The sequence below is a fragment of the Pseudorasbora parva genome, chromosome 3 (genome assembly GCF_024679245.1).
Source record: "Pseudorasbora parva isolate DD20220531a chromosome 3, ASM2467924v1, whole genome shotgun sequence".
Taxonomy (NCBI): Eukaryota; Metazoa; Chordata; class Actinopteri; order Cypriniformes; family Gobionidae; genus Pseudorasbora; species Pseudorasbora parva.
In genome coordinates, this window is record NC_090174.1 from 30,294,226 (window position 1) to 30,320,654 (window position 26,429).

General features: G+C 37.0%; 1 protein-coding gene across 1 annotated transcript; it reads left to right on the plus strand.

Moving 5' to 3' along the window:
- Positions 1-10,199: 10,199 nt before the first annotated feature.
- Positions 10,200-26,195, plus strand: golph3a (golgi phosphoprotein 3a). The gene is made up of 4 exons (XM_067438402.1): positions 10,200-10,645; positions 19,614-19,745; positions 20,497-20,611; positions 23,901-26,195. Exons 1-4 carry the CDS (start codon positions 10,430-10,432, stop codon positions 24,323-24,325), a joined length of 888 nt encoding a protein of 295 aa, XP_067294503.1. The 5' UTR covers positions 10,200-10,429; the 3' UTR covers positions 24,326-26,195.
- Positions 26,196-26,429: the final 234 nt, after the last annotated feature.

A 26,429-nucleotide genomic window follows, 5' to 3' on the forward strand; every position in this document is an offset into this window, starting at 1 on the left:
ATATAGAAAAACAAAATAGTTTGAAAAGAAATGTACACTACAACTTAAGGTCACCTTAAAATATTTTATATAAGTAAATACAAAATATTTAAATATATTATAATGGTCATCTGTTTCAACGTGCGCTACGCAGTGTTATGCTAGTTTTATTCAGATATTATTATAGCTTTTATTTAATACTTAAGTCATATTTTTTATATTTTCCATTTTTGCTTCATTGTAAAAAAATTGTTGTTTATGTCATTTTTAAAATGATTAAAATATCTCTATAGTTTTTTTTATTATTTTTTATTTTATTTTAGCTATTTTAAGTTCAAATTAATGAAAATTAGAAATGTTGCCTAATTTCTCATTTTTTATTTCAATTAATGTCTATTTTTTTTTAACCCTCTATGGGACTAATTCTGAAATCACAACTAGAAAAAAAATTATAACTTTATACTTTACATATTTAAAGGTGCGCTAGAATGATTTGAAACAATATGTTAAATTATTCTCTGATGTGGTATGTGGCTTATTTAAGGGGAAAAAATGTCCAGATACAGTTTTACAGGTCCATTTACAACCCTATAAATTGTCCCTAGGATGTAATGCTCTGTTTTTGCCTTATTTGGAAGAGTCATGAATATTAATGTTGAGCTCTGCACTGATTGGCTTATTTCAACAGTTCAGTGAAGCCGCTCATGAGTCCTGATCGTCCTGACACAACACAGACCGACTAAATGAAACTTTAAGCAAAACATCTCAAATGGAGATTGATAAAATGCAGCTTACTTGTTTATTTGGTGTTTTCAGATCATCCGCATGCGAGAAAGAGCTTGTGTGGTTGCCAGAATTCAGAAATTAAATCCCCCAAACAGAGCTTTTCTGTGAAAAGAAACCCGGATACACTCCGGTTTTTACCTAAACATGTCCAATCTGGCAACCATATGCACGAACACTCTGAAAACACCAATAAACAAGTAAGCTGCATTTTATTAATCTCCATTTGAGATGTTCTGCTTAAAGTGTGTCATTCAGCCTACATTTTAGACTTGTCTTTTTTCGTCAACGATAATGCATGTTTATATAACGTTAGTCACAATGTAGGCTAAGGTTAAGCAGTGACTGTGATGTAGCCTAATCTGAAATAGTCATCTGCAAATATGGTTTGACCCCAAAAAAATTCTAACAAAAGGTTTCTCAAGGGTTTACAGTACTATCAGATGAACTTAAAAACATACTAAAAGTTTACCAAAGTTTGACTCCAAGAAAGTCCCCATTTTCAAAATGGCAGCCGTCAGGTCCTTAAAATTACCATTAATCATTTGTATTCCTCCTTGACCAGGAATACTGGTGAATGATACATGTTTTGGCCATGTAATATTCTAATTAGCATATCTGCATGATAGATAAGTGATTACAAGTACAATTATATATTAAGGCAATTGGTTACAAGCAAATTTAAGCAAAAATTAAGTACAATTCCCATTAAGTTATTGCATATTTTTTCCTTTCTTATATAATTTTGCCTACACAGCAAACTCCACACTCAAGTGTGTTAAAATAACTTTGAAACAGTGTTAAAGTAAATGAGATAATTAAATGATTGAGTGGTGATTGACAATTAGTGATGAACACCTGCTGTTAACAAGTATATTCGCGTATTGTAATTAGTGTTTGCTGTAGTTGAGCTTTTGACTTTTACTTTCAAAACGTTTTTTTTCCCTGAATGCTTCAACTGTGTTTAGAAAAACAAACTTGTTGTGACAAAGCAAGCACAGAGAAAAATTATTCAGGCGTCATTATATTTTGATAGTGGCATAATCATCATGTAGTTAACTGGGACTATTCTTAGCCCAATCTTTGATTATATTTATGTCACAACATAACCAAAAACACCTGGTTTGGATTTTCTCTTGGTCTGTCACAGACAAAATCTTATATAATAAAAAAACTAAAACTAAAGCAAACACTGAACACCATAATGGTGACCTATAAAGGTGACTTCCCTTCAGTTATTCTGCTTGTTAACAGCAGGTGTTTATCACAGTTGTGCAATTACAGTGGATCATTTGCCAGCAGCCATATCACACTGTAGCCCAAGACTGGTTTCCCACTGAAGCTAAGCAGGGTTGAGTCTGGATGGGAGACCAACAGGGAAAAACTAGGTAGCTGCTGGTGGAGGTGTTAGTGAGGCCAGCAGGGGGCGCTTACCCTGTGGTCTGTGTGGGTCCTAACACCCCAGTATAGGGATGGGGACACTGTACTGTAACTAGCATCGTCCTTCAGATGAGACGTTAAACTGAGGTCCTGACTCTCTGTGGTCATTAAATCTTCCATGGCACTTCTCGTAAAGAGAAGTAGCCCTGGTGCCTGGCCAAATTTCCTCCATTGGCCCTTACCAATCATGGACTCCTAAAAAACCCATCCACTGAATTGGCTCTATCACACTCTCTCCTCTCCACATATTACTGGTATGTGTTGAGTGCACTGGTGCCGTTGTACTGTGACTGCCTTCATATCATCTAAGTGGACCTTCCTACAGGTGGTGGTTAAGGAGAGACCCCTGTGTAAAGTGCTTTGGATGTGCAGTAATTAATATGAAAACGCTACATAAATGCCTCATTAATTTATCTGTAGGAGGCTTTCTGGGGCAGCAGCCTTACTGGTCATAACTGGCAGGAACCGTTTGTCCACCAGTTTCCATCCCCAATCCACTGTGTTCATGTCACCTTCCTTTCCAATCCACACCATGATCTTGAAGTAAACTCTTTGGCAGTGGTAATTGGTTTATGACTCAATTGGAGGCAGACATTCTGGGGTAACAAATTATTTAGTGGTAACTATTTTATTGCTTGAAAGGTTGTTGCGCAAAGAGGCAAGTTAATTGATACTTCTTTTGCCAAACAACACTGCCATTTCCTTGGTTCCCATGGTCCTCTATGACATTCTTTGCTTGATGTGGGAGCAGAAACCTGTTTGTCAAGGTCCTTTTTACCCTGGAGTGATTGCTACTATGATTCCCATTCAGTGGAAGGTCCCCTTACCATAAATAGCAGAGGTCTTCAACCCTGCTCCTGGGGACCACTGTCCTGCAGAGTTTAGCTCCAAACCTAATCAAAGACAGGTGAAGCTAATCTAGCTCTTCAGGATCACTTGTTGAAAACATAAGCTGTGTCTCATTTCGTTAAATTTCGAAGGCTGCGTCCTCCGGAGGACACGTCCTGTGTAGGATGCAGTATACGGAGTGTCCTAGACGAGACGTCCTTCGTAGGACACACAGGCAGGAAGTATCACGTTGCTATGCCAACAAGTTCAGCCTCGTTGCGCTCTCACGGCAGTTATATGAATGAAAATTATTTATAACTTGAAAATGACTATGCAATGTTTCTTGTCTTGACAGCAATGTAGGCTACTGTTCTAAACGTTTAAAATGCACTAAACAGTTGTAATCTTGTTTACCAAAACTATCTGTTTGAGGTAATAGAGCTTAAAAAAAAACAAAAAAAAAGCTTGAACTACTTATTTTAAACACCACACCTATGCTCGCATGCATATCTGGCGGTGGTGCGGGTTATCTCCAGCCGTGAAGGCTACACCTCATGTACACTCCAAATTCCTGTGAAAGAAGGGCGCATTCGAAGGTTGCATTTGGAGTGTCCTACTCACTTTTTTAAAATGAGACGGCCTTATGACGTATGCACCCTTCGAATGCGACCTCCGGAGGACACAGCCTTCTGAAATGAGACACAGCTATAGATATCCATAATAAAGGCTAGATGTCTCGTGCGCGCTGTTGGCCAATGGAGGTCGCCGTCCGCAACTTGCGGCCATCTTGTCACAGGCAGCTCGCTCACTCGTAACAGTGTGTTTTAATGGTGCATGTACATTTAAATAGCCATAACTTGCTCAATTTTCAACCGATTTTCAAACTGTTTCGTTTGTTATAAATGTCAGAGATGTAGTATGAAATACTTTTAGTATGGAATAATTATAACCATGGACTTCAATATGAAAGTAACATTGAACAGAACAGATAGGTGCAATAAAAAAGGTATTTATGTTAAATCAATATATAGGCTACTAAAACTGTGTACCGAATGGCAACATGAGAAATGTATTAATTATATATCACACACACACACACACACACACACACACACACACACACACACACACACACACACACACACACACACACACACACACACACACACATACACACACACATATATAATATATAGCTCAGAATTTTTTTCCCCAGAGCTAGCTTTAGCTAATATATATATATAATATATATATATATATATATATATATATATATATATATATATATATATATATATATATATATATATATATATATATATATATATATATATATATATATAATGCCACGCCAGCAGAGGGAGCCCTCACCTGAATTCTGACTGTGTGCCACTGTCTCTGCTCACTCTACAGTCACTTCCTGTTTGGCAGCTATTTTAAGCGTAGCATGGCCAAAGGGACCTTGCAAAGTATTGCCAGTCTTACTGCCTTACTGAGCATTTATCCATTGTCTGTTTGTCTTGCGTTTGACCAATTGCCTGTTTATCTTGATCACTGTTTCTGGACTACCCTTTGGACTTGTTTGCCTGTTTAGATTGTTTATTGTGTTTGACCATTCTGTCTGCCTCTCGACTACTGCCTTTTGGATATTCCTGTGGCTTGTTTTTCTATTCAAATTTCTGCACATGGATTTCAGCGAGATAAGAGTATTTATGTTCGTACAGATCACTCATCTAACATCAGGTTCCACAGAGCCCGACAGAAAGCTTGCCTGTGAAGAGATCGCCGCCGGTGATGACGACGGTGACTCCGCCGTAAGACATCTAGCCTTTATTATGGATATCTATGGTTGAAAATACACAGGCAGGTGTGTTGAAGCAGGTTGGAAATAAACTTTGCAGGACATTGGGTCCCCAGGAGCAGGGTTGAAGACCTCTGATCAATAGTAGGGATGCTGAGGTCAACATTGTCCAACATTTTCCCCAGCAAAAAGAAGTGCCATGTCCAGCACATTTATGCCATCCGCTAACATATCTGGAGCAACTGAATCTGCTACATTCAAAACACAAAATTTCCTGTTGAGGCAAATCTCATTCCATGAAGGGTATCCGCCAAGAATTGTGACCGATCCATATGACGTGCCTGCACTGCAAGGCTAAGTTGTTATGGAGCTACAACAGCACATGGTCGTGCTGCCTGGACAATTGCCTGGACAATTGCCTGTCCAATTCCTGCAACCTTTCAGCTTGTCTCCTTACCAACAAAAAGACCATTCAAAAGTGTACAGAGAGTCTCAGAAACAAACAAAAGAGCAGAGTCAAGCTCAAGGGACTTTGTGCTCAGATACTGATCCATAACGGATGGGACATTGGACTTGATATTACTTTTGATCAATCGCGCAGCTATTTGAATGATTGCTTGTTTCTGGGATTCCTCATCCTTTTCTTGTTCTCTGAAATAAGATTGTATAATTTGTGATGTCTACTCTCTCATTGTCACTGTTATGAAGGCCTTCCCCTTCAGTGGATTCATAGACCCAGAAAACATGGGGTTAGACATCAAGATTACTTGGCTAGGTCAAATAATGAAGGAGTTAGGCTATTTTAAGGCCTTCCTGCCCATCTTGGACGCCATCTTGAAAATTACACCTTTCTAGTGGTCAACCTTTGGTAAACTTTTATAATGTTATTAAGGACACCTAATACTACAAAAAACAGCTGAAAAACCTTTTGTTAGAATTTTTTTGGGGTTAGGTGTTTTTTTTTTCCATATATGCGGCCGCCTAAAATACAAATAGGCTAAAACATCATAGGAAACACCATACTTCAGTTCTCAAAAATATAAATATATAACTTATATTTTTACAAAATGAATAGCCTTGTCAAATGACTATCGTTTTAACTTATATGGTGGAAAAGGTCATGTTTACTAGAAGCAAAGTATCTATGGTTGTATTTTGTATATTATGTACAAAATAATATTACCCTTTGTCATTAGACACACTATTTAGTTTGGTATGGTACTTGGAGTATCCTATTGTTACTGTACTAGCATCTTGCATTATCTAGACAATGCTGACTCTCTAAGAAACTTTCAATTTAATCAGAAATTGTTTAAACAGTCAATAAGTGGATAAAATCACTACTTACTGCTTGCAGGAATATAGTTGCCACTTTCTACAGTTTAAGACGCTGAGCGAAGCTTGCTTGAAATTGGCCGAACGAACGAACAATCTTGAATTAAATTGTTGTGGTATCGGATCTATAAACATCAACCATGACTGTTGGCATTTTTTATCTGTGTTAAGGATGTAAAGTCCTCAGGTCTCCTGAACAGCCTGGAACATGAAGTGTGTCCATGCGAGCAACTTATACCTGATGATTCGTTCCATTTCCGCCTGACAATGAACATATGCAAATGTTGGGGGCGTGCATATAAATGATCCCCAATGCTTGCATCACGGTTGGCGTTATGTTGAGAAGCACTTTTTTCAGTGGAGTTTTGGATTCACGAGATTTACATAAGAAGTAGGAGGCCATGATGTTTGAGACACACAGAATGTGATGTCCATGTACTGAACTCTTATTATTTCACCATGGCAAGGTTAATTCAATTTTTTCATTCTAGGGGCGCCTTTAAAGATTAAAATCATTTTCCAAAATTTGTTTTCTACATCTGGCCTTTTACCTTTTTTTAGGATGCCAGCAAATTATCTGAAACTTCACACATATTCACATGCATATTTGCTATCTGAAAAGTAGTGAAACTGTCTTAAGCCCTATTCGGACTGGATTAGTTTTTACATGGGGACATGGGGGTAAAGTCATTTTACCTCAGGACGTCTGTAATATTAATGGCCAATTCGCACGGGATAAGACATCTCAGTAAAACTAGCAGAAGTGGGAGGAGTAACTCGCTTTACGCACCTCCTTGACGTCATGTGCGTATGACGTTACTGTTATAACGTGAGCAAACACATAACCTGAGCGCCAGTCTGAACTCCGTCTCCAATATATATGTGTTTTAATAAACAGTTAGGTCCAGTCTAACGATTCTGATTGGATTATGTTGGTAATAGACACTTTCCTAGAGCTAAAATGTGTTGTGCCTCTAATAAGTGCTTTTGATCTTCTTTTTGCTTTAAATGATATGCGGAAAATACTGGACATTTTCCACAGATTTGTCCCACCACCTACAACCAACCGAATGCTTCAAGCGCCTCCAAGGTCGCAAAATGTGCTCTTTTTTAACTTTTAAACAGGCAATGACGGGATTTTACCATACATTTTTACAGCAGGTCTATTCGAACGGGATTAGTATTACCTGAGGTAATTTTTCCGGACCTTTTTACAGAAGGTAAAAGTCTCAGTAATCTTGACATTGTCCGTAATGATTACCGAGATGGCACATTCGGACGGGACTAAAATCACCGAGAACCTCTGGTAATAATTACTTTACCCCCACGTCCCCATGTTAAACTAATCCAGTCCGAATAGGGCTTTAGTGTTTCAGAAAACATTAAAAGCTTGTTTTTAACATTCCATTTTACATTGCACTATTATTAGGGGCTAAGCACCGAAGGTGCGAAGGCACCTATTGAAACCGTTAGTGTTCTTCTTCCTCTTCTTTTTCTTCTTCTTCTTGGCAGCTCATAGAACTGCTTGCATGAAAGTTATGAAATTTGGCACACAGATAGAGGATAGTCCCATTAGTAATCACACCAAATTTGGAGTTTCTAACTCATTCTCTCTAGCACCACCACCTGTCCAAAATTCCACTCATATTTATGCTAATAACTTTTCAACCCTAATAGCTAGAAACAAAATTCTTTTTTCCTCTGATTCCTTGGCTCAAGCCGATTCTATAGCACCCTGTGATGTAATTTCCGGTATGCAAATTTTCCCGCCATTTTGAATTTTCTGAAAAAACTACTTTTTCAAACTCCTCCTAGGCCATTGCTCCGATTTTCACCAAAATTGAAACAGATCATCTTCAGACCATGGCGACAATAATTCTTGCAAATCATGTTGATTCGTCAAATCGTTTTCGAAAAACGTGCAAACAAATTTTTTGTAGCAGTTGCAAAAACACACTAAAGGCTATATCTTCTGCAACGCTTTATTGTATTCAAGCCAAACTTGGTACATGTCATCACAAGCATGACTTGAAGCAACATGCAGTGTTTCGGCGGAGCGCCACCAACTGGTCTGGAGATACGAAAAAATGCTTATTTTTGCTTATAACTTCTGAACCATTTGTTTTAAAATCAAATCTTGTTAGATTCGGGGCATCATGCCAAGTCGAATTATATCAAATTTTACCATGTCGGCCATTTTGGCTGTCGGAAATTTTGAATTATGTGCTAAAATGCTGTATTTTATCAACGCATGAACGGATTGTTACGAAACTTGGTATGGGTCATCACCACGATGCCCTGAAGTAGCCTGAGAAGTTTCGAAACAGCGCCAACTAGTGGATACATTTTTTTCCCAAACGATTATAACTTTGGGTGTGGTTGAAATTTTTGATGGGAGTAACTTTTTTGGTCTCCTGAATCCTTGCCGAGTCCAACGATACAACACTTGCCAGGTTTCGGCATATGGTTTGCGCAGCATTGTAATTTAGCCCTTAAAAAACATTTGCTGATATCTTCGAAACCGCTAGTCCAATCGAGACTAAACCAGCCTCATAAGATCGAAAACATAGGTCGATAGCTATATGCTAATGCCCAAATCTCAAAATATTGATAGTAAGGGGTAGTAAAATCCAATCAAAGTCAGGTGTTTTTTCATATAAATGTCTATAACTCCAAAACAAAATGAGATTTTTTCACCAAACTTGACACACATAAGTATGGGCTCACTATGAGGACACATAAAAAATTGGTGGGATTGTGCCTCTTGGTGGCGCTATAATAAAACAAAACATTAAATTCCCATTGACTTCAATGCAGTATTATGGTTTAAAATGCTAATGCTAAAATTTACCAATGCATTAGCTTATGGTTAAAAAAATCAGTATGTGTCTCCCGCTCCATGCCCTGAAGTTACTCAAAAAGTCAAAAAGCTTTGACATATTGACACCAAACTTTGCATGTCATTGTCATGTCAATCTGACTACACTACATCAGTTACGTAACAGTGCCACCTATTGGTCGAAAGTGATAAGCCATTAAATCATTATTATTGACTGTATTTAAAATTGTACTACTTTTGCCTAAAATCAACTTAATAGGTCTTTAATGGCTCATTGTTGCAGTTGGTTTGACACTTACAGCCATCCTGGCATGTCTTGTCTTCTTCTTTGCGCTTGGCCCCGATAATGGCTGCTTGCAGCTTTATTATTTTATTTGAAACTTGTAAAAACATGTAAAACATGTAACATGTACACATGTAAACATGTTTTATTAAAAAATTAATAAAAAATGAGACACAAATTCAGTTGCAACATCACTAGTGAAACCATGTCTTAGTGTTTCAAAAAGCATTTACAAATTATTTCTGGGATTTCATATCAACAGCACAAGTGAAAACCAACAAGAATCTTCTTTTTCGGTGTAGCCCACACTTTCCACACACATCTCGATGTCCTTGAACCTCAACATTTATGACCTCAATTTCTGATACAATGTCGCCACTATCATCAGTAGGGCTACTTTCTGAAAAAGGTACCGCTTTTCCTCGCTGTCTTCTATAAAACTTACTAATATCATCCCAAAACCCAGGAAAAGGTTATTGTACTGTTTGCCAGTACTGAACAAAAGGTATACACAACTGAGCCTACACAGAAATGTATCCCCTTGGCCTAAAAGGCCTTTAATTGGCCTTTTAAATGTTTTGTTTGTTTGTTGTTGTTGTTTTAAATTTAATTTACGCACTTTTTAGTCTAAAATTAACTCATGGTCCCTTGGCAGCATGTGATTCAACGTCTCCTTCACTTCCTTTTTTGCCAGAAAAACAATGTCAAGCACAAAGTTTTTTATTTTTTTTAACATTATTATTGTATTTTAAAAGCAAATTTCATTTATACACGATGATGTCCCAGAGGGTTACGTAACGAAAATATTTGTTATGGTTTTATTTAACTTCAATAAGTTAACCTCTGGTAGTGCTCTCTAACCGAAAATGCTTTCTCGGTATGCACCTCAGACACAACCTCAGTGTTGAGATGCCACATCCACTGTGCTGTACTCGTCACGGCTGGTCGCCATATTAAAACTGACGGAATCAGCGACGCTCCGCGGTTGGGATCGCGAGGGGCCCCTCTCCAAAACAAATCCCGAATCACACCTTTATTCCCCTTATTCACCACGGGAATCATTTATGAATCGGACTGAATAATCCAGTCTGTTCTCAGACAAGAGTCTGGGAAGGAGGTTTTGTTTTAGTGTGTTTGAGAGATGAGTACTTTGACCCAGCGGAGCTCCGGCCTGGTGCAAAGGCGCACCGAGGCTTCGCGCAGCGCTGCAGCCGCGGACAGAGACCGCGGATCCGGCGACGAGGACTACGAGCCCCGCCGTGGAGACGAGCAGGACGACGACGACAGCGGCGATGCCAAGGAAACCAGACTGACCCTGATGGAGGAAGTACTGCTTCTAGGATTGAAAGACCGCGAGGTTGTTGTTGTATTGCTTTATTCTTTAGTAGTTGTATCTCTCATTATCACTCACCACCATCGCGTGCTTAATATTTGAGCTCATAAAAGAAAGATGCAGCTGGAAAGAATCTGTTTTTATAAACCCCCTTTTATTTATATTTATGGCATTTGAGTCAAAAGCAAACGACATTATTACTGTGATGCAATGTAGCTTTAGCTTGCCTTGCACTGCAGTTACAAGTTATCTCTCTGACCCATCAGACTGCCGAAACAAATCAACATTGCGTAAAAAAACTGTTTAAAAATCGAGTAACGTTATGTCCTTAACAATTTAATTATACTATAATACTCCGTTTCCTACTAGGCTACAGCATATTGTAATATTAAGAGGGTATGACATGTCATTTCCACATGAAGCTCAATATGATCGTTTCAGATACAGTGCTGCTTTAAGAAGCTAAAATTGAAAGCATTTGTTTATTATTAGGATCTGTTGTTGCAAGATGAATGAATAGAGTTAAAATGTCTTTGCCCACTGAGCTCTTTATTGTCATCACTACACATTCCTACAAAGCAAGCAAGTAGATCCAATTTGTTTTGGACAAATCCAAGGTTTTTTGTTTGTTTAGTTTTTTATATAGTTTCCATTTTGATGCTGATCGAAACATCTTGAACCCTCTTCTAATGAGTTGACATAAATCATTTTAGTTCAATAAGGAAAACATCCTAAATGGTTTAATAACCAGGTTTATAACCATTGTTTTAAGCTCCATCAAATAATTAGTTTGGACTGCCAAATGTTAATTTTACTCAGACTTTGAAAAGTTATTTTAAAGTAATAACTTGACATAACTCACAGAGTTAAACATCCAATGCCTTCTGTTTTACTTGCTATTAGTGGCTGAGAAAATGATACAGTCTGTACTGTTCTGTATTTGGTAAGTTGTAAGCTAACATTGATCATAACCATTCGTTGGGAGGGAGGTCACCAACATGGAGGATCTAACAAATGAAACACACACCAGTAGGTCACTGATCATTATCTCCCCAAACTATGTAGAACTGTGGGTTTATTGGTTGTTACGCTCCTAGATAGTCAAAGGTCAATGGTCAAAGTTCATAAGTAATATTTTGTGTGTAAAACTTTGGTTATTAACTAATATGACTGTCCTTAATCAAGGGAAAGAGGCAAAGCACTTAAAGTGATCCGTTTTAGTGTAATAATCGACCGTTAATTAAGGTTTATGGTAGGTAGTGAATTGTACCTACCTCTATGGTTGGGTGATATGCGAAAAATCATATCTTGGTATTTTTTGGTTAAATGGCGATGCGCAGTATATATCCTGGTATTTTCTACGTTTTTCTATTTGGATAAAAATATATATTACATCCTGCCCAGTGATGTCCTATAATGATCTACTGTATATCAATACACGGTATAGCATCATTCCTGTATTGTTTCTAAAAAAATATATCAATATATTGTACAAACTTGATACCACCCAGCCCCATACCTACCTCGTTGTCTGGCCTTTGTAGTTCTATTTTGGTTGAGCAGGCATTTGACAGGGCAGTGTTACTGAAGACGCTCCTCTTTACAGCTCATTCATGTTGAATTACTTTCTACTCTAATTTATGCTCTCAACCTTGGCTTTTGGTAATTCAAAAAGAATTGTAGCTTATAGAAAAATGGCCTGTGTTTTACTCAGGCAATGTCTTGGACCCTCTTTTTTCCACAAAGAGCGGGTTTCTGTTTGTTTTACATGTCAAATATTTAGGTTTTGGAGTTTAACGGTTTAGTTGATCAACAATTACTTGCATGGCAGGTTTCAAGAGACGCTATTGCCCCTGCTTCTATTAGTTTAGCAAAAGTCTTCCTTGTATTTTTAACAGCAGTGCAATACAGAACAATACAGAAGGTCTGGAGTGATTATAATCTGAAGTGAGCATTCTTGTTGCTTGTTCACAAAGCTTTCCTTTGTTGTTTTACATTACTGCCATTTTTTTGTCATTGAATATCATGTTGAGGCCTCAGCCGCCTCACTAAGATTTGCTTATCTATATGGAAAGTAGCAGAAAGGACAAAATGGATTAACATTACATATTCCAGGTCCACAGTTTGTTCATGCGTATGCTTATGGTTGGCACCAAAATGTATAAGTTAAGTTTCATATATTCTTGCTATTGGTTGCTTGATTTTGGGAGAATCTGTCAGAAACATGTTTGGGTCCTATTTCACCCCAAAATCAAAAGAAGGAAAATAAACAAAATACGCCGTGAAAGGAATGTTACGTTTCTAATGCATCAGTTTGACTTAAAAAATATCACAATGAAGAAAACCTTAAAGTAGGCAAAGTTTTTCTTAAACCCTTTTTGTTATTCTGATTCAAACTGAACAGGCTGACTGAACAAGAAGCTTATGGTGAATTCAGAACTTGTCTTACCCTGTTGCATAGGACTAGATGTTGATATCCCTTAATAAATGCGTATTTGAGGCAAAGATTCAGTGGGATGGTCAAACAAGTAATTGTAACCTTCGGGTTATCAAGTGGGCGCCGTTTTTCTTCTGTGTTTCGCTCATGGACCCACGACACCTCCAGAAAGTTCAGCAGTGAATCCCATAGTCCCAGGTTCACTCCCGACTGAGGTGCCATCAACTCACTTGAAGGCGCAGATGGAATCCTTTCTTTTCTTCCAAGCCACTGGCTCCCCTTTTTTAGCTGCCATGGAGAGGTCTTTGACTGCCTGCCGATGGGCCTTCTCTCACACTCACATCTCCTTGAGTAGTATGGATGTTAAGGTGGCTACCCTCTGCAGCCTACTTCCACTGGGCACACATTCGCTTTTCAGCCTTGTTGTTGCACATCGACTGCAAGTTCAGCCTTTTCCGTTCGTAAGCCTCCTCCATTGCACCCTCCCAGGGCACAGTGAGCTCAATGATGTAAACAAGCTTGAGTGAGGCTGACCACAAAACAACTGGTTGGTAACTGGGAAAGAGAGTTTATTTTTTCAATTCTGCCAGCAGCTTCCAGTCACCTGGTTGTGCCGCCAGGTAATTAAAGTGCCCCAATTATTCTATTTTAAAGGCTCCTGATTTTGTTTTGGAGGTCACCTACAACATGTTTACATGCATCATTTAATTTTCTCAAATACATTGCACATCACCACATTTTTCAGTGATTTTCAAACGACTCGATGGATGAATCAGTCTCTCTAAATTCCACCTTTGCACGAGCTTACTCGTCTCTGATTGGCCAGATGGCCCAGTATGCTGTGATTGGTCTACTGTGTATAGCCCATGTTTCGGAAGCTAAACGACCATTACCATATCTGAACTCCAGCTCTGTCTGGAAGCTTCCTAAAACTCAGCTATTGTACACACTAGGGCTGCACGATTTGGGGAAAATATATAATTGCGATTATTCTGGGTAAAATTGCGATTGCGATTTAAAATGCGATTATTGTTATTATTATTTTTTACAAATGAAAAGCGTGTGTTTATAACATTTTATGTTTTTATATTAATGTGACTAATAATAATTATTATGATTATTATTACTGCTAAAAATATTTGTAAAAATAAGAAATATTACCATTACAATAACATTTTCATAATTACAAATAAAAAAGAGTATGTCAGAATAAATATAACAATATAATACTAATTATTATTATTATTTTGTAATATTTTAAAGAACTTATTTTACAAAAAAAAAAAAAAACCTGCTGGGTCTGCATATTAATATGCAGACAGCCTATGACTAAAAAACATTAGAAAGGTCTAAGCCTAAGGAGTTTTTGTAATTATATATATATATATATATATATATATATATATATATATATATATATATATATATATATATATATATATATATATATAATATATATATATATTTTTTTTATTTTATTTTTATTTTTTTTTTTTTTTATTTTTTTTTTTATTATTGATTAGCCAAACGTTTTTCATTCATACTGAAAGCCAGAGGGCGCCCTCGAGCGGAAAACGCCACATTTGCGTCAGAGAAGTAATTGACGTTAGTTTTCAGGAAATCCACGATGGGAAGCTAACGCTGTGTAAACAGAAGATAGAGATGCTTTGATTAAACATGACGACAATAAACACGACTGCAGCAAAATATGGAGTATTTGAGTTCTTCAAGCCGTCAAGGGTATTTTCATAGTAATAAAGTGTATTATAATGCAGTGCTGATTGAGATAGAATACTATAAAAGAACGCATCGTCTGCCTCACTCTGATGAGAAGCCACATCAGCTCACACACACTCGACTGACGATATGAACTGAGGTAAAACATGTTATTAAACGTCTTTTGTTGAACAGGTTTATGAACGCTTCACTAGTTTGTGAAGATGTTTGACTCGTGTTGCTTTTTCAAACGCACGTTATAAGCAACTTTCAGACGGAGCAGCGTGTATTACAGAACCGCTCTTCGCTAACACTGGGCATTTATTTATTTAATTAAAATCGCAGCCTTTGAGCTTTCATAATCGCACACAAGCCAAATCGCGATTGCGGTTCGATTTCGATTAATCGTGCAGCCCTAGTACACACTGTAAAGACAGTAACGATGACGTTGATTTTACCATATCAATCCGAGCGTGAGTCCGATCATAAAGCGTTGGAAGAACTAGTTATTCAACTTGAATCTCCATCACAAGGATGACTTGAGCAGGACGTTGCTCATTAATGTGATTCAGTGATTCTGAGGAGCAAGCCAGTCCAAATAAACCGGGTACTGACCCATCTTTGCGAATCCGTTTTGAACTCCGAGACAACAGTGTGGGATTACGCAAACGTCTTTTCTAGTCACGTAGAACCATTACTCGGCAAGTTTCCAAATACAAACGACTCGTTCAGAGTGTTTTTTTTCTTGGGAGGCAATGGGTCTCATTCACTAAGCATGTGTACGTGCACATTTGTACGATTACAAATCACAATTCACCAAAGTTTCGTAATTATTATTTTTTTAATTTAAGAAAAAATATAGGAACAACTGAAACCACATGTACACAAAAAGTACTTACTTTGTATCGCTTTATGATCGTTAAGAAGTTAAGCTATATTTCATCCTAACATGACTATAATTACATTGAAGTATATTGAATAGATTGTTTTATATAATCCATACATAAAATTATTAAGTAAAATTATTAAATGATGCAATTTAATTTAGCCTTAAATACATTCGATCATATACCGTTGAAAAAGAAAAGCTGCGTTATAGCTTCAGCTGCGAGGTTTCTCTGAATAACGCAAATGTAAGCTTATGTACAGCTGCTAATGAGAGTCTGTAATCTGGGTCTGTATAAAAGGCCAGTTTGATGAGTGACGAAAGGCTGTAAAGGGAGCATATGCGGAAAGCCCATATGGTTTGGGTGTGTTTTATGCACATGACTAACCTCGTGCATGGAGCCACACATTTTTTATACTCCACATTCACTAACATCAGAATGACGCTAAGAACAAATTCATGTGCGTACGTATTTTAGTTGTAGTTTCTCCTGTGTACACAAATATAAAAGAATCCATGCAATTATTAGGGAATTAGACCCAATAACTTTTTTTGTGCAGTTTCATCTTTAAAACATTTAAAATTTGCTTGAAATTTTGAAATTATACAATCTAATTTAAATCAAAAACAAATGCTCGTGCTTCATGTTTGTAGTGTATTTGTTTGGATCATATTTCAATTCAGTGGTTGCCTCACTCAATGGTTACAGATATTTTTTGTTTGAGACTATAGTTGCCTGCTATAGAGCAAATAAACAAATATAATTTGTTTAACCTGTATCAAAATTAGCCAATTTGCTTGTGAAAAAATCCCAATCTGAATCTGCCATGACAAATCATGATCGCTGCATCACTAATTAAGAAATGGCATTCATGGTACGGCAGCAAAGTTCCCTGATTATTACGCAGGAATGAGAGAATAGTTCCTAGACATATCGGTCTAGGAAAATTGCAACTTTTTATTTTCCGTCAGTCTTAGTTCACAATGTAACTACGCTCACCTAAAGGATTATTAGGAACTCCTGTTCAATTTCTCATTAATGCAATTATCTAATCAACCAATCACATGGCAGTTGCTTCAATGCATTTAGGGATGTGGTTCTGGTCAAAACAATCTCCTGAACTCCAAACGGAATGTCAGAATGGGAAAGACATTTCCCATTCTGTCACTTTCCCATTGGCACTAAGGGGCCCACGCTTTAGGCCCCTTAGTGCCAATTGGGCATCGTTTAAATGCCATGGCCTACCTGAGCATTGTTTCTGACCATGTCCATCCCTTTATGACCACCATGTACCCATCCTATGATGGCTACTTCCAGCAGGATAATGCACCATGTCACAAAGCTTGAATCATTTCAAACTGGTTTCTTGAACATGACAATGAGTTCACTGTACTAAAATGGCCCCCACAGTCACCAGATCTCAATCCACTAGAGCATCTTTAGGATGTGGTGGAACGGGAGTTTCGTGCCCTGGATGTGCATCCCACAAATCTCCATCCACTGCAAGATGCTGTCCTATCAATATGGGCCAACATTTCTAAAGAATGCTTTCAGCACCTTGTTGAATCAATGCCACGTAGAATTAAGGCAGTTCTGAAGGCGAAAACTGTTCAGTTTTTTGTAAAAAGATAAACTACTTAATTACTTAATTCAATAGCATTTGTAGCAATGTCATAAAGTATTAATAATCTTTACAAACAAATATCATGGTTACTGAGAAACAAAGAGAATGGGATCAAATGTTGAAGGTCATAGGGTTATCCATCAAACACTGAACTGGACTAGATCCAAAAAAGCAACAGTCTGAACTCAAAGGGTTCTGAGACCACATTCTTACTAAAGTGGACCAAAAAGGATCTGAGTCCTCTTTCAGGTTCGGGGACAGTGTGAACGTAAAGAGAACTGGGTTTTTTGGCTGACCTTATGGCCTTCAACATTTGATCCCATTCACTTACATTTTTTGTTCCTTAGTAACCAAGATATTTGTTTGTAAAGATTATTATTATTTTTTGTGACATTGCTACAAATGTTGTTGAATTAAGTAGTTTATCTTTTTACAGAAAAATATAATTATTTTTTGCAATACTACATATTCTTGCACTAGCTATATCACACATCCTGTAACTAACATTTATTTTGAAACGTTTTCCTTGATTCATGTTTACTTTATTGCAGAAGGCAATGATAACATCACACATCAGCATACAAAAAATAAACAATGCAATAAAATAATAAAAGAGAGATGCAAATTAAATAAACTGCTTAAAAATGTCCAGGTAAAGTATGCCTAAAAGCAGATTTCAAGTAAGAAATGGAATAATCACATGAAAAAATAAAACTGCATATTCTTCACTGTATGACTCCACTGATTCTTATATCAGGCTAGTAGTGCAGATGTTTACATTCACTTAAGACAAAACCACCTGTTTATGTGAAACTTGTGTGCTTTTGACACTTTAAAATAAATGCAATAAGACGCTAAAGAGTCCGTTTAATACACGTCTGTGCGTGAACTTCAGGTGTGCCCTCGTAACACCGTTTTAAACTGGCAAAGCGTGCAGCCGTGTAATACAATAGAATGATTGTATACAATAAAATAAAATAAAATAAAAGCCGCGCTTAAACCCCTGAAAAGGGCCACGTGTAAAAACACCCTAATAGCTAGCCTCTCTAATTGCCTACCCTACCTTTAATAGTTTAAATGGTTTTATTTTTGTATTTGTTTAATGTGTCCTTTTTATGCATTACTTGTTTACTATAGTAATTTATTAAATGTATCCTTGCTGAATAAAAGGATTCCTTTCTTTTAGATTAAAAAAAGTTCTGACCCCAAACTTTTGAACGATACAATATATCTTTAAAATATAAAGTATTTCTTAATACAAGTTATTTTTCACTAAACCAAGCATAACTGCTGCTGCACTTGATCCTCATGCATTTTTGTTGTATGAAAAAGCAGCTTTGACATTTGATGATTCCTTTTAAAGTTCCACTAGAAAAAAGATATGAAATTCAAGCTATGTGAGTGTGCAGTGATGACATCATTTCCAGTTTAAAGCAAATGATCTGTGGAAATTGACAATTTCCACAAAAGTTAGATGTGTTTTGTTTTTTAAATCTACAACATATGTTGGTGTATTCAAAATTATTGACTTGATTATTCAGTCCTTGTACATCACACTAGGGTTTTTTCATGTGCTCCACTTCACGTGCAGCGCGTTGCCTGTGTTGCCAGTACCTTAAAAGAGGCCCGTTGTTTCCCAGTAGTGGCCTCTGGGACAGGGAGGCTGGACCCTCACAAAGCAGGCCTTGTTAGTGCTGGATTGATCCATCACTCACTTCATTTCACTTCTAAAATGACAAAAGTCTAAAAAAAAACTAAAAGCTAAAGTCATAACTAAATAAAATTCCCCATTTTATTGAATAAATCCACTTAAGGCATTGGAATTTGAAGTTGAACTGGCATGACAGCAATTCAAAGAGATGCAATAGTGACACAAATGTATTACTCACAGTTGTGTGATCAAATGTTATTATTATTACTATTTTGACTTTTGTTTTTCTGGTATGTACTATGTAGTATATATTTTCATTTCAACTAATTAAACAAAACGAAGTTCAGTACTGTCAAAACAATTAACAACCATCGATTTTACCTCTTCATTTTTTACCATACAGCACCACAAAATCTCCACTGTGTAATACATACCAAGATAACGCACACACAATATTGTTTTCAACTAAAAATGGAAAACTTTTTATGTTTAGCCTTTTACTGTTTTTGTTTTGGGGGCCTGAAACTGCAAACTTTTGAAAACCATTTGTTATTGTTTTTTGTTTATTTTGTTTGTTCACAAACCAAATTGATGGAAGTTGTGTAGCTGCATTAAAGCTGTGAACCTCCACGGGGCATGTGTACTGACTTTCTTTGTTTTGTTTGTGTGTGTGCAAGGGCTACACCTCCTTCTGGAATGACTGCATTTCATCAGGCCTGAGGGGCTGCATGCTCATTGAGCTGGCCTTACGAGGGAGACTGCAGCTGGAGGCCTGTGGCATGAGGAGGAAAAGCCTGCTTACCCGGAAGGTACGACAAACTATTCAGAACTCTTGAAATGATCATACGACAGGGAGAGGCTTCCTGTTTTGGATGCCTCCGTCAGCTGTGTTCATGTTCTACACGCATTTAAAGGGATAGTTCACCCAAAAATTAAACATCTGTCATCATTTACTCACCCTCATGTTGTTCTTTTTGCAGGAAGGTATTTTGAAGAATGTCAGATAATATTGGATCCCATTGACTTTAATTGTATGGACTGAAAAGAAAATGCAGAGCCATGTTTTTTTTTTTTTTTTTTAAATAGCTTCCCTGAACACCATGTAAACATTTCAGATCTATTAGGCTATACTGATAGTACAGGGTCAGTTGTACAGGTTTCTACAAACACAGCTGGACTGGACACGTTTAGACGGTATCTTCTTTTTGTCCTTGTAGAATTCAGCACTCTCGTGTCAGTTCATGCACTGTTGTATGGGGCACTTTCTGCCACAAGAGGGAGCTCTTTGATATTAATTGTATGTCAGGAGGCCTCTTTTTGTGGTTGGTGCTGGCTGTTGGAAGTGAGAACTTTTATCATTAAACCGGGCTTAGATGTATCCCTGGAAAATGCATTAGATTTAATATATGAAGTAAAAGTCTTTGGTCTTCAGTTTAAAAAGTTCATCTCCTTCACATGATTTTGCCCTCATGAGTTCTCTGCCTTGATGTCAGTGGTGCTTTTGTGCAGTATAATGTTTTAATGTGTTCCGTGACGTTTGTCTTCTCCTTTTTTTCTTAGGTTATATGCAAGTCTGATGCTCCAACGGGGGACGTGCTGTTGGACGAGGCTCTTAAACACATAAAAGACACTCAACCCCCCGAAACAGTGCAGAGCTGGATAGAGTTGCTCAGTGGTGAGTAGCCACAGATCATTTGTGATCCTGAATCTTGATTTTTTTTTTTCTACTTACCGCAGGATTACCATACCTTGGCTTTAGAGACCAGCATAAATATTAGTTTTATGTTTATATATATATATATTAGGTTTTAATATTTAATTTATTATGATTGTTTATAGTGGTTATTAACCAGAGGCCTGTTGCATGAATCTAGCTGAACAAACTCTGAGTTTCAGAGTAGGTTTAGAGTTGACAAATCCAGATAAATCCAGCCTGGTTTAGATCAAGTGCAACCGTTTCTCAAAGCTTGGTATAAACTTTCTCTGTCAACTCAGGTTTAATCCAGAGTTAGCAATTAACTCTGAAGCGCGTGCACCTGAAAGTGTGACAGGTGCTGCAAACAGCCAATCACAGCGTCCGTTTGATTCACTTCTCTTCTGAAGATTGAGAGATCGTTTTGAAAATTTTAATGAAATTAAATGCGTTTACAAAGTAGTAATAAATGAAAGATGAGAAGGCAGATTAAAGAATATCTGACTATATCAATATATGATGTGAATCAAAGAATATGTCTAATAATTGTAGGTTTACAAAGAGCTCAAATGAATACATTCAAATTAATTAAAAGTAATTTGTATAATAAAAATATAATAAATAATTAGGGCCAAAGGATGTGCAATTTTGATGAGCAAACGTTTTTTTCACTATAAACTGCAAATTTGGAACGAGAGTTACAGGGGTTGTGGCTTTAGTACGTCTTTGCTTGCAGCTGATTGGTCCAGTTTGGGTTTTCGATCTCAAACCCATGATAAAACCTGCTCCAGAGCAGGTTAGCAGTGTAGTGTAAGTTACCATGGTGATGGACACTGATTGATTAAAAACCAATCCACCTTCTTGAGCCCGAAAAAACAGAGTTTGCTCAAACTTAACTGGGTAGCAACTGAAACCAGCTTTGTGCAACAGGCCACAGACCGCCAATATTTGCTGATGTTATTATACACTGCAGTTCAAATATTTGGGGTCGGTACGATTTTTAAAATGTATCTTAGGCTCACTAAGGCTGCATTTATTTAATCAAAAACACAGTAAAAATGCTAATATTGTAAACAATTTAAAATAACAATTTTCTATTGTAATGTTTTGTATTTTAAAAATGCATTTTATTCCTGTGATGTGAAGCTACATTTTCAGCTGCCATTATTAGTATGCAGTCTCACATGTAATATAAATGTTAAAGGATAGAAAGTTTGAAAGAACAGTATTTGTTTAAAATAGAAAAGTCCCCACTGTCACCTTTGATCAATTTCATGTGTCCTTTCTGAATAACAGTACAAAAAATCTTACTGACCCCAAACTTTTGAACAATAGTATAATCAGATTGCATGAAAATGTTTTAAACTGAACCATTTTAACCATTGCTAACTGCTTAATATACTGTGCCTGGTGTGCATAAAACATCTGGATCCAGGCTTGCTTTGGTCCAAAGATCGAGAGGGATTTCTGGTACCTACTGTGGCTATGAGCTCATTTAGAATCGTCTCATTTAGAATCGAGAGTGTATAAAAATGTGCACAGAATTAGATCAGAGCCATAAATTACTGCAGGCTGATGACTAGCAAATACTTCAGCACAGCATGCTTTGATCCTGTGATGTCTGTGCTTCTCTGCTTCAGCACAGGAGCTGGCCTACTGAGCTGGTGGTACTCGCTCAAGGGATTGTAGCATGACTTCTGCATTCAAAATTCCTGTCAGCAACTTGTTAAAGACTCAACTGCTGAAATCTAGCTGTATATTAAAACTAATGGGCCTGTTGGAGCATCTATCAATAAATGGGACTATACTCTTAAAACTAGCTTAGGATGCATTAGTTGATATTGAATAATTGTGTGTGTATCCCTGTTTTTACATTTAGATTTACATCTATAGCCCCGTTTCCACCGAAATTTCCAAGAACAATTTGTCGCAGGAGAATTTTTCCCCCCAGACCTGTTGCTGTCTGCATTTCCATCGCGGCCTAAAGTACCATGAAGATTTCCGGCGACGTAGGACCGGAATCCTCCGCATATAAGTTTAATAAAGCCTGAACCTCGTCGACAGTCCATCTGTTGTTGTTTTTTAAACTCCATTTTTGAGTTGCATAGCAAACAACTCAACGCAACAGACTTTTAAGTTGAAATAAAATGCTGAGTGAACTCGACCAATCAGCATGTTCAGCACCCAAGTCTCACCCCCGAAAGTTCCTGAACTTTGAAAAAGTACTACCTCGCAAGCAAGGGATGTTTTGAAGGGGACATTTTTACCCAGAACTTCATTTAGAGCCCGGTTCCTGCGGTCGAACCGTCAAAACCCGCAGAGTACCACCCCAAAGTCCCTAGTTCCTGCGGTGGAAACGTGGCGGCAAATTAATGCTCAATTAAAATTATTGCTCAATTAAAGTCAAGTTAATCATTAAAAGCATTAATAAATTGAATGACTCTGTTCAATGTAATCAATCTCAACAAAAATATCCCTTTTTCATACTGTACATTTAATGTTATGCCTAAATACGTGTGCACTTACATAAAAAAAAATTCTTAATGTTTATTTTTTTATTTTATTTAATTGCGCATAATAATGTAGAACTGTTAAATTAACTGTTTATCGGTTACTGGCCATGGTGAAATAATTCTAATTTTGTTATTTATATATATAAAGTTATGTTGCCATCCTTAATTTATCATTATAATAGTTATAAGTTATGTATACTGTGCCATTAAAAAGTTGAGAGGTCCAATCAAGTAACACACTTATATCGTTCTTCTGACCTCACCTAATGCTACTGTTGTCTAAGTAGTGATGAAATCTTCTTTATTTATTTTTCTGGTTTAATACATTCCTAAAAAATGCCTAATTCCTAAAATAAATGTAATACATTTTGGCAATAAACTGCACAAGGTGCAAACAGGCCTGATTTGTTCCATCTCAGACCTTTACAGTGAAATGTCACGAATATACAGCCCTTATGGGAGCTGTACCTCTTGCGGCAGACTTTTTAACGGCTGCCACTGTAATTTTTCTGTCAGTTTTTATTATTTTCTTGATGCTTTTTGGTCTTTTTAAGTTATAGCCATTGCATTTTTTTTTTAAAAAGAAAAGAGATCAGCATATATCACATATTTGGGAAATAAAATACTATACTATAATACTAAGTTCACAAATCGTAAGTATTTCAGTAGTCTTATTGAATCCAATAGATTAGTTTAATCTCTGTCCTTGTCGAATAATGTGAATGTTAGTTGATGCTGAAGGTGCTTGTCTTTTGCAGGTGAGACATGGAACCCGCTGAAGCTTCACTATCAGCTGCGTAACGTCCGAGAGCGCCTGGCCAAGAACCTCGTAGAGAAGGGTGTCCTAACCACGGAGAAACAAAACTTTCTTTTGTTCGACATGACTACGCACCCCCTTACCAATAATAATATTAAGCAGCGCCTTATTAAGAAGGTGCAGGAGGCCGTTCTGGACAAGTGGGTGAACGACCCTCACCGAATGGACAAGCGCATTCTGGCCCTTATATTCCTCGCCCATTCCTCTGATGTTCTGGAGAACGCGTTTGCCCCGCTTCTGGATGACCAGTACGATCTGGCCATGAAGAGAGTACGGCAGCTGCTCGACCTGGAGCCGGAGGGCGAGAGCATGAAGACCAACACCAATGAGCTGCTGTGGGCTGTGGTGGCCGCCTTCACCAAATGAAGCAGGTTCAGTTCTGATGAACGTGCGATGGAAAATAAAACGGTTGGACTGGTTAAATCAGGTTTGAGAAGTGGTTGACCTGGTGTATGAAAATGGAGTCTTTGTTTTCTTTCCCTGTAGATATATCCCTTCCTCCCTACTCTCTGCAAGATCTATCATTGGGTTTCTCTCTTTGGTTTGAAAAGGGAACTTTGTCCTCCTTTAATCGTTTGTTTATTTGAATGCAATTGGGTACTTTCTCACCGTTGACTGTTGGGACATTTACATTTTGCATTGCTGCACAAAACAGCCTAACAGTACCTAACAGATTTTACAATGTTTTTTCTTTAGTTTCGTACATTTAATTGGAAATGATTCATTGTGTCAAGCCATGTACGCCAAAGCAGTATCTGCGTACGGTATGACATAACAGATGCTCAAGAAAATAAAGTACACTGCAGTGTATCATATTTTTTAATTAAATTTGTTGTCAATTTGTTTTAATTCTAATAATGGGGCCTAAAAAGAAACCAAAAAGGTTATCACGGGTTAAATCCTGTTGTGATAACAGATTATCGGTTTGTGGCAAGTGTTCTAGCACTAGCAACTTCATGCTAACTCTACTGAAACAAAAAAAGCAGTGTTTTAATGACTAGTAAATACAAATTTAGAGAGGAGAAACTAAGTTCAGGCTGTTAGAGAACCTTTCTAGTTTTTACTGGGTGGATAATCAGCAATTTGTGACCGCTGTACCATTGCGATTCCTTCCATTTGGTCCATAAACAACCCACGAATGCTTCAAACTCTACCTCCTCACACATTTATTGTTGTGATTTCTCATTAGCTTTCTCTTGCGTTACTTTCAAATGTACTTTTATGTGCCTGAGATTGGTTACCGGATGCATAGCTCTCAAGGTGCAGGATGTACTGGAGCTCTTTGTGACGTGGCATTAATGGAGCTTGATTCAGAAAGCATTTGTTACTTAGTTTCTCAGCAGTTTTTATACCCTTTGCCTATACCAGAAATTAATTTGTGATCCACAAGAGTTTATTTAAGGAATCTGTGTCCTCCCAGAAAATAAACGCATACAGCTTCATTTTCTTTAGATATTTTTCCATTGATTTATGTAGGGGTTAGCGCAAGTCCTCAAGGTTTTAAGAGATGTTTTTTGGAAACGGTTTTGAATGTCAAATATTTTCACTTCATGTAGTCATACTTCTTCAAGATTAAAAATAAATAAGTATATATATATATATATATATATATATATATATATAGAGAGAGAGAGAGAGAGAGAGAGAGAGAGACTTTAAAATGTGACTTATGAGCAGATTCCTTCATTTTCTCGAGTTATTATATTTTTGATAGTATTTTATTATCCTTAGCTGATTGACATTGCATTCTGTCACAATCTAGTTTTATCTATATATAGTTTCTTATGTAATCATGCTGCTTACCACATGAGCAAATTCTGTATCAAACCTGTTCATTTTGCCTGGCATGTAACCGCTAGCACAAGCATGTCTTAATTTTGTTTTTACAATATGGAAATCTGTTGAGAGCCTTCATTCAAACACCATATTCTAATGTTTGACATTTTATGCTGGTTTTTATTCAGTTTTATAGCAATAATTTAAATCAACATGTTTTTGTTTTTTTATACAATGACGCTAAATGCTTGCTTCACTATAGTTAATTGTATGTAGCAATGGTCTGGGAAATCCACCGTTTGTTTGGAAGAATCAGCCTATGGGATAATCAAGTGTCTGAAAAGTATCTCAGAGTGGAAGAAAATGAAGATCATGTGTTTAGCTTTAGGACTCACTATAAAGGGACCCCAATGTATATACTTTCTTATTACAATGAAATAAACTATGGTCTTGAAAGTGCCTCAAACATCATCTGTTATTTATTTTGTGATGAAGAAAGTGCTGCTTTTGATGCGTCCGATTAGTTGCCTGACTTTTTGGTTTTTCTCACATAGAAGGCCAGTTCAGAAATGTAAAATTTGTACGTCTTTCACATAAATACATTTGCATGCATTTTAAAATGACATTTTTTTTATTATTATTATTTTTTTTTAATTAATATTAAGTTTTCTTCTGTGTATTCTGACTAACATGA

Coding starts and splice junctions, on each gene's coding strand:
- golph3a (XM_067438402.1), top strand. CDS start 10,430: ATGAGTACTTTGACCCAGCGGAGCTCCGGCCTGGTGCAAAGGCGCACC. Junction 10,646..19,613: donor TAGGATTGAAAGACCGCGAG/GTTGTTGTTGTA, acceptor TGTGTGTGCAAG/GGCTACACCTCCTTCTGGAA. Junction 19,746..20,496: donor AAAGCCTGCTTACCCGGAAG/GTACGACAAACT, acceptor TTTTTTTCTTAG/GTTATATGCAAGTCTGATGC.